The 9,251-nt window shown below is 37.5% G+C and overlaps 1 protein-coding gene across 1 annotated transcript; it reads left to right on the top strand.

Annotated features, from left to right (window-relative positions):
- The first annotated feature begins 15 nt into the window (after positions 1–15).
- On the top strand, positions 16–4,151 carry LOC113013615 (uncharacterized). The gene is made up of 5 exons (XM_026154659.1): positions 16–72; positions 850–1,170; positions 1,298–1,615; positions 2,539–2,692; positions 2,821–4,151. Exons 1-5 carry the CDS (start codon positions 39–41, stop codon positions 2,987–2,989), a joined length of 996 nt encoding a protein of 331 aa, XP_026010444.1. The 5' UTR covers positions 16–38; the 3' UTR covers positions 2,990–4,151.
- The last annotated feature ends 5,100 nt before the right edge of the window (positions 4,152–9,251 follow it).

Consider the following 9,251-nt stretch of genomic DNA (forward strand, 5'->3'; position numbering starts at 1 on the left):
TTCCTGATTGTCGAGTTGATTCCAAACCTGACATCAGTATGAAGATATTTTACCTCGTTTTGCTTTTTCAAGGTGAGTGAGCTATAATTTAAACCTTCTATGAAAGAACTTACTAAGCTAAATCCTTTCAGCACCTTAATCATCATTGTTTATTCTCTCTCTCCCAGGCTCTATTTTTGTAATTTTTTCCACTTCCGTTCTTTGTGACTTTAAACTGTAAAATCACAGCTTATTCTAGCATCATAGATAAAAACTCTGATTTCATATCAATATTTTTCAGTCACAGTAAACTTACTATTTCATATATAAATCCGTCATAATTTTTTTTGTTATGTGAAAAATAAATGCCTCTTCACTTTCATATCCTGAAATTCTTTAAGATTTAAAATTATAATTAAAACATACAAGCCTATAAAAATTCTTGAATGTACTCCTTATTGAAATATTTATTTACGAAGAAAAACATGTTTAAATTAACATGTTTTTTTCTTTAAACCTTAAATTCAATTAACACGTTAACTATTTTTTGGGAAACATTTTTCGTGAAAGGTGGAATAGAAACATATATATATATATTTACTTTACATACTGTTAAATGAAAGAAAAGTGTTGTAAATGCACACAGGATGTTTGACAACACCTACCCCCATCTCTCAAGTATGAGGTGGTTTTTTTGCTTGTGTTTTTTTCTCGGGCTTTTAGTGACAATTATTCTAGCATTTGTGCTATCTGACAATCAAAATTTGAAGGTAAACTGCAAACTCATATTAATTCGAATTAAAAACTGAATAACATTTTTATGATTTACCAGACTACAAGGATTTTCTTTCTGTCTGCCTTGTATTTCAGCAAGTCTTCAGCTTGAATGTGATAAAGAGATCACAGCCCATGTTGGAGGTGAATTTATCCTTAAATGCAAGTATGGCATAAATCATTTTCTGTACAGCAAAAAGTATTGGTGCAGAGGGCCCTCCAGAAGCAATTGTGAGATTGTGGCAGACTCAGAAAACAGTCGAAACACACACAGGTCCCAAGTGATAGATTTAAACAGAAGGGGGCTGTTTGTGAAAGTCACAAATCTCCGATTTGATGACGCTGGAGCGTACTGGGTTGGGATTGATAAGATATATGCTGACATCATGACCCAAGTCAAAGTGATTATCACTGAAGGTAAGAATAAAAGACGTTATGCAACTTAGAAAATAAACATTATTTTACAATAACAGTGAAATATGCTGCATCACAGCCTCTGTTTGGTGTTAAGCTGACTGGACTGACATTTCTTTTTTTGTGTCAGTTCCAGTGTCCAAGCCCCGACTTTGGCCCCTGAGCTCTCTGGTGGACAGGCCAACATGTTGGGGGAAGTCAGTTACCTTACGCTGTGGTTGTGCAAAGGGCACTGGTGTTCGTTATGCCTGGTATCAGCACATTGACAGAAAGGACTTCCTGCTCCATAAGTCTTCAGACTTGTATCTTCACTGTGGCGCAGTTCAAAAGGACTGTAGTTATTTCTGTATTGGCAGTAATGACATAAGCAGTGAGAAGAGTGAGCTCATCTCTGTGCAGGTTCTGATGCCTGCAAACAGCAGCTGTATCTATGTTGTTAATATTCAGGGTAAGAACAAATGTGATATTCCATTGTGCAAATATAAATGTGAGAACTGTCTTTACAGTGATTTACTGATTAATAAAATGCTTTTAGAACAAATGTAAAAAATGTAAAAAAAACAAACAAAACAAAAAAAAACATGCAGCATTTTTATAACAACTATTTATATTTACTGACAATATACAATGACTAAAACAACAAGTCAATTACTATATTTCATTTTAAAACATGGCAAGTGTTCTGTTGTAATGTTTGAGCATGGACGTGGTTCTGTTCCCATAGTGATAATTTATTTAGTTAGTTTGTTTTTTAATTTAGAATGAGATTTTTTCAACATTAAGACATTAATTTAAACGTAAAATATTTAGTTTAAGTTTAATAGCGTAGTTAGCGTAGCATAGATGATTTACACCATTCATAAATGTCCCATGAAAAAGATTACAATATTCATAGCCTCATATATTAGTGGCAAAAAATAGACTATTTGTGCATTTGTGACACTTTAAAGCCAAAAATTTATGATGAAATTAAAATGGCATTTAATAATTGTTTTTATGCAACTTGTGCATGCATGCGTGCATGTCTGCGTGTGTGTAGTATAGTAAACTATTGCTTGGAAGAAAGGATTAAAGACATCGTGTGTAAGTTTTGACTTCAGTGACTCCTAGAGGTTATAACAGATATGACCGTATGTACAAACCCTTTATGTACAAATTTTCCTTAGGGTCATTCTATTTTTTTATTAACAAAAATCAGGTCATTAGTATTATATAACACAATAAACATAAAAGACAGAGTTTAAAGTTACCATGAAATATTCTAAACAACAACGTCTGTTTTCTTCTCTCTTGTTTTTACAATGCTGTAAAAGCTTCATCCTCAAGGTCTATAAAGCATTATCATTGTAATCTTTTCTTTTTCATTACCAGGTCAACCAATTTATGACTGTGCAGACAGAATGAGCACAACCACAGTCACAACACCAACTCTGACCTCCTGCCTAGTTATTATGAACATCAGTGATAACACAAGAAATCAATCTTTACAACTGAATGAAACCACTCAAGGCTTTTTTTTCATCAGGTTAGTCAATATGCTACTTTTTACTCTATGGAAGAATCACTAAAGGCTGAAAAGAGAATTTAAATTTGTTGAAATTTCACCATAAGATGCGGTCTGAAAACCTGCCCTACTCCCCTTTTCTTTTCTAGATCATTGACGGGACTGCCACTGTGGTACATATTACTGCGTTGGAGTTCTTTTCTGGCCTTGTTGATAATCATTTGCACAGCTGTTAAATACACAAGAAGAAGATACAAAAAATATGCCAACCAGAAGAAAAATATTCATTGCAGGCGAATTTACCATGCGTGTCAGTGACCTGAATTTTACTGTGGTAGTTCTGTGGAAGTTAGAATGATGCCTCTGAGATAGCAGCTTTGTGGCTTAATTGTTGGCCAAAGTTCTTCGATCATGTGGGCCTGTTTGTGAAGTGGGTAGGGCATAACATGTCAGACTGCAGAATGACTCATGCAATACTGACCAAAGTGGTCTGTTATTTATTTGAAATACTAGAGTTTGGAAGAATCTACAAGACCATTGAAATAACAGTTTTAATTATGATTGCTGATTGCTTTATCAGATCAACTTTTCATATAGTAGTTACACAATTTTGTATACATTAGTTATACAAAATATTGACATTAAATCCAACAAAGCTTTTCAGAAGGCAGCTAATGATGATTATCACGATCAATGAAAATAAAAGGACTTATGGTATTGTCTTAGGTAGTGGAAATAAATGTAAACAAACTTCAGACATTTTACCGTCTATCTAAGGCCCTCTTCACTTCTATAAACTGATGGAGAGTATCAGGTATTTAACTTTTATTTACCTCTAAGTGGACATATCTCCTTTGCGGCATTCCTGACTCAGACCTAGTCATGTTAGTCGACTATACATATATATGGAGCGTCATAAGAGAGCCAATCAAGAGGATTGTTTTAATAATAATGATGATGACTAAGAATGTAGCCCAAGATTATTAAAAAGGTGTGTTTCAGGTCCCTGAATTTCCACATGAATTAGACTGATGATTATAAAAATATATAAATAAATTTGCAGTAAAACAGTCATTGACTACCATGTACCTTTGCTGTTTTTGTATTAGCGACATTAATTATACTTAAACCGTGGAGTCTGGAAGTTTTATATGATAAATGGTTTATTGCTGTTACAGGTTATGAAGAAATGCAAATACCTCACCCACTTATTGTGAAATCAGTATCACAACAATGTGTCAGTACTTGGGCGTTGTAGGGCATTAAAATATGTCATATCAGGTTGATTAAAATTCTAGTGCTGCTGGCTCAACACTAGAAACAGACTAAACTATAAGGTAGAATTCAGCAATATTACCCTTGAATTAGTGATGTATATGAACTGTAGCATACAGTTGTCCAAATATTTAGTTTACTGGGTCTTGACTGATACTATTTTGTTTCCATTCTCAGAGAAAGTGTCAGAAAATTCCAGGTTAATTACTACTCACGTTGTACTGTAGTTGATTTCGTTACACTTAATGTTAAAATAATAAAACTTTTCATTTCAGACATTATAAAATCTCTCTGTATTTTATATATTTCATATTTAGCAGTGATACTACTTGGGTATTTGATTTCTCTCTTAAAGATGTACCAATATACCTATATGCAATATAGGTATTTTGGTACATATACCTTGGTAATATACAATATATGTACCAATACACCTACCAATACCGGGGCCTCCTCTCAGTGGGACATGCCCTGGACACCTCGACAAGGAGGCATCCTGGTTGACAATTCTACTCTGAGCCCCTTCGAATGGCTGAACTTCTCCCCCTAAGATCATCCACCTTTCAGAGAAACCTCATTTCTGCCACTTGTATCTGTGACCATAGGTGAGTGTAAAGACATAGAAAGACCAGTCAATCAAGAGCTTCACCACCACAGACCAGTACACGTCCATATCACTGCAGCCGCAGCACTAATCCATCAGTCAATCTCCCGCTCCCCTCTCCTGCTGCTTCACACTCGGCTGTGAACCACTTCAGTGCAAGCTGGAGGCTACAAGCTGTATCCTTTATCCAAGGTTCAACTAACAGACTCTCTTCTTGCCAGCACCCCGGCATAGACTTTTCCGGGGAGGCTGAGGAGTGTGATTCCCCAATAGTTGGAGCACACCCTCCAGTGAACCCCTTCCCAAAGATAGGAACCACTACCCCGGTCTGCCAATCCAGAGTTACCACCCCTGATCTCCAAGCAAAATTGTAGATGCGTGTCAACCAAGACAACCCTAAAGCATGCAGAGCCTTCAGGAACTCAGGGCAAATAACATCCACCACAGGGGCCCTACCACCAAGGAGTTATTTAACTCCCTCAGTGACCTCACCCTCAGCGATGAACGAGTTGTCCTCCTCGTCCTGAGACTTTGCTTCCTCTATGGAAGAAGTGTCAGTGGGATTAAAGAGGTCATCAAAGTACTCATTCAATAATCCAACAATATTGTGATGATATTCTGTTCCTAACCAAGCTGACTTTGGAGAAGAGGTTGTCACGATCCGCAGTGGCAGACCGAGTGGAGAGTGTGTGGAGGACTCAGGTGCAGACACAGGCGAAGACACGAAACTGAGTTCAAACGAAAAGCGAGCCTTTATTTTGGCTGATGACATGGGGGCCAAACAAGGTAGAAGCACTGTGACGAAACTAAACTATAACTAAGCTGGGAAACTGGTACTATGATGCCACAGAAAACTATGAATACAAACATGGTGGGTGAGAACACAGATGACGCGACACAGACTGCATGAAACACAGAGACTAAATACACATAAGGGATGATCAGGGGAAGTGGCCACACATGGGAGCACAGCTGACACACATGAACCTAAAGGCAGGACAGGAGAAGTGAAACTAAATATACTGACATTGAATACAGACTTTCAAAGTAAAACAGGAAACATGGAGATTAGACATGACATGAACTAAACATAACCACGCAGACATGACGCATGAACCAGGGAGACTGAGTACAGGGGGAGATGACATAAACAACTAAGAAACAAAGGACTAAACAGCAATCTCAAAATAAACTAGATGAACTAATCTAGGGCACAAATGAATACAAAAGATACATAAAACTCAAACACTGGGTCGCTCGACCCAGGACCATGACAGATGTTGTTTGCACAATGGACAGATTGCCAGTCTATCAGAGAAAAACATACAGACAATAAACAGGGAAACCAACTCATGTACAAAAAGACACAAAAATGCTCTCCTTAGCACCAAAAAATCAGATTTAGATTGATTTGAAATATCTGACATTTTGGCCTAAAGTCCTAAATCAACAACTTTTATTCTTTGGGTATTTACAATATGCTATTAGTAACCAGCATTGCCGTTTTGGTCTGGTGGGATTGAAGAATAATTGATAAGGCCATCTCAAGAACTGCAGCTGGAAAGTAGGTATCGGCTAAATCTGGTACAACAAATCTCTTCTTTTCAGACATTAATGTTTTTTGTACATAGTCACAGACAAATAAATAAAACATCAATACAAAATACAGGGATCATCAACCATTTATCAAAACAAATGCAAATCTCTGTGGCATTCTGGACATCAACTTCTAGGCTAAACCCAGAAGCTCCTTGTAATTCATGTATATGCTGCTTCTGATCACCCTGCACAATCATCATCATAAAATCTGACGTGTCAAAGTGTATGAAGCATAAAAAGTGAATGTTTACATCAGCCAAAACTTTTGGCTGGGACTTCATTTGTTATTTGAACAGAACACTATAAAAGTGTCAAAGGTCCAGTAGATTTACTTTATAGTTATGAGTAAATCTTCCTAATCATAAAACTGTTTTATGTCAGAAACAGTAACTGCAATAGATTTCTAAGTTGCAAAAAATCCAAATGGTCATAGCGTATATGTTTTGTGAGACCAGTTTCCTCCGAAGTTTTAGTGAAGTCCAGTGTAAAGTTGTGTAAAGTTGTAAGCCAGACCATCTCCAAATGTAGGCTGGCTGATCCCTCCTATCCCAATAAATGGGTGTGAGTATAGCTGTATGCCTGCCATTAACGCTGGAGCATGACCAATAAAAAGCTAGAGTGCACGTGAATCATTTAGAGCACATTGGTAAATAGTTTACCAATGTTAGTTCACCGTGTAGTCTATGATTCAGTGGGTGATTATATCAAAGTGAATGTCTATTGTGAGGTGAGCTCCCATTTGCACCTGCATCCTATACTCAGACCCACTCCATGTGTTTTCCAAAACACTAGTTATATCCTTAGACTTTCTGCATATGTGGTGTTTATGAAACATAAATTGCATATATTGTATATTTTATCGTTTTATGTTAGCTGGTATGTGATTATTTTAGACTTCATATCTCTGACACTGCAGAAATTATCTTATCATTACTTATTTTATCTTGATGTCTGTTGCAGTTCTAATAGACACAACTTTCAGTTTTCAGTGTCGACTTGCAATCTACTAGTTGTGGTTGCCGATTACACTTTCAGTTCAAGTAAAGAATCCCGTGACTGTGGAGAAGTTATACAATACACTTGTAAAAAAAAAAATCATTTTGGTGTGGAATTGACAGTACACACCCCCTGATTTAAAGCGCACTTGTTTGTTTTCACTCTGATAGCCATCTTTTTAATTTTACAGTGACATGGAACATTCAAGCCTGATCCTCTCTAAAATGTATCAGTAGGTGTTTTTAATAATTTTCAATAGCTTGCTCTGCATTTTCTTCCCTGTAGCCTACATTGGGCTAGTACGTACTGTGGAGAAGGGCATTTTTAAAAACTGCATTAATGTCTACTTTCCGTAGATGCCCTTTTTGCTCAGTCTGTTTCCTATTGTTAAATCATGAACACTGATCTTAATTGAGTGAATTGTGGCCTGCAGTTCTTTACATTTTGTTTTTGTTTGGGTTTTTTTTGGGGGGGGGGGGGGGGGGGTTCTCTTGTGACCTCCTGGATGAGTCGTCAATGTGGTTTTGGAGTAATTTAGGTACACTGGCCAATTCAGACCTGCTGAGCATTTATGTTTTGATGCATGCTCAATCATCCAGATATCATCCAGAAATCTCAGAAAGTTTATTCTGTTCATCTGGACGTAGCATTTTTGGATCTACTGAATAACTTTTAAAGAATTCTAGATGATTATGTTTTTAACTCAGTATGGATACATGTCTTCAGTGACATTAGAGTATAACACTGGATACAAAATGAATGGAATCACTATTTTGATGTGTGAGGTAAATGGTCAGTGGTCACCTTGGCTTCTTACGTGTATACCTAAGTCATAAGTTAAAATAATTATTTGCATGTACTGAACTGATTCGAATCGTGATCTCTTTCCTTGAAGTGCAACTTCACCTCCAATTCTTAGCCTAACTCCTCCTGCTGCATATTTCTGAATGCTAAAAAGCAGCTGTAGGAAGACTAAGGGTTCCTGGCCAGCACAAAGATGAATGGAGAGTAATGCTGAATGTCATTTTACCTCTACTCCGAGGTTTCTTTTGAAGTAGATGATTTTTCCATTGCAATATTTCGTCATATGCTAGAAAAACATGTTGGTTGCAAGTTGTAATAATTCAAGCTTTTGACTAACTGCTCAAAGCTGGAGCTCGCAGGCTTGTGCTTCCTTTCTGTCTGTCATTTATTTAATTCATGGACCATGGAAGCTAATTCTTAAATTCTTGCTTTATTTGTTTAATTGTATCATTATATTTCAATAATGTAAAGAAATTATTCAATTATTTACCACACACTGAAAAGATTAAAAGGAGATGATTATCTTTACCCTATAACCACAAATAAACACTCAAATTTTTTAACGCTCCCAATTGTAAATCAATAACATAAGTAAATTTGATATTATGCATGTTTCTGTTGGTGCCTCTCGCCCTAAGACAGCTGTGATCGGCTCCTGCCTTTCTTTGGTCTTTCTCACATTGAGCTGCAGATGATTCTGCTGGCACCACATGACAAAGGAGTCAACCACAGCTCGGTACCTGGCTTCATCATCCCCAGGGATGCATCCAACCGCCACAGAGACATCAGAAAACTTCTGAAGATGGCGGTCTCTGTGTAGGGGCTGAGGTCTGTGGTGCAGATGGTGAAGAGGAAAGAGTTAGAGGATGGTACCTGTGTTGCTGATCACCTTGACAATATTGAATATGCACATATTTGGGTCTACCTAATAAACAATCCAGGACACAAGATTCTCGAGTCCCACACAAATCCCACACAAGTTGTGTGGCACAGGCTTTGAGGACATGGAGAGTCACCCTGTCTGGTCCAGCAGACTTGCCTGAGGACATCTTCTGACTTGTCTCTGAATCTGGTCATGAGTGAAAGTAACAGTTTGGGGAGGGGTTTCAATACTTTACCAGGAGGCTGTGTTGCAATGTGGAGAGAGAGTGGCTTGGCTGTGGATTGCAGGCTGACTACAGGTAAGTCATTAGGGGGGTGAACATTTGTTGCAATCTCAAATCTGTTGAAAAACACGTTCAGCTTATTTGCTCTGTCCACACCACCCCCAGCTCACCTGCTGCTGGATGACCTGAATCCAGC

Source organism: Astatotilapia calliptera, chromosome 20 (genome assembly GCF_900246225.1).
Source record: "Astatotilapia calliptera chromosome 20, fAstCal1.2, whole genome shotgun sequence".
NCBI lineage: Eukaryota > Metazoa > Chordata > Actinopteri > Cichliformes > Cichlidae > Astatotilapia > Astatotilapia calliptera.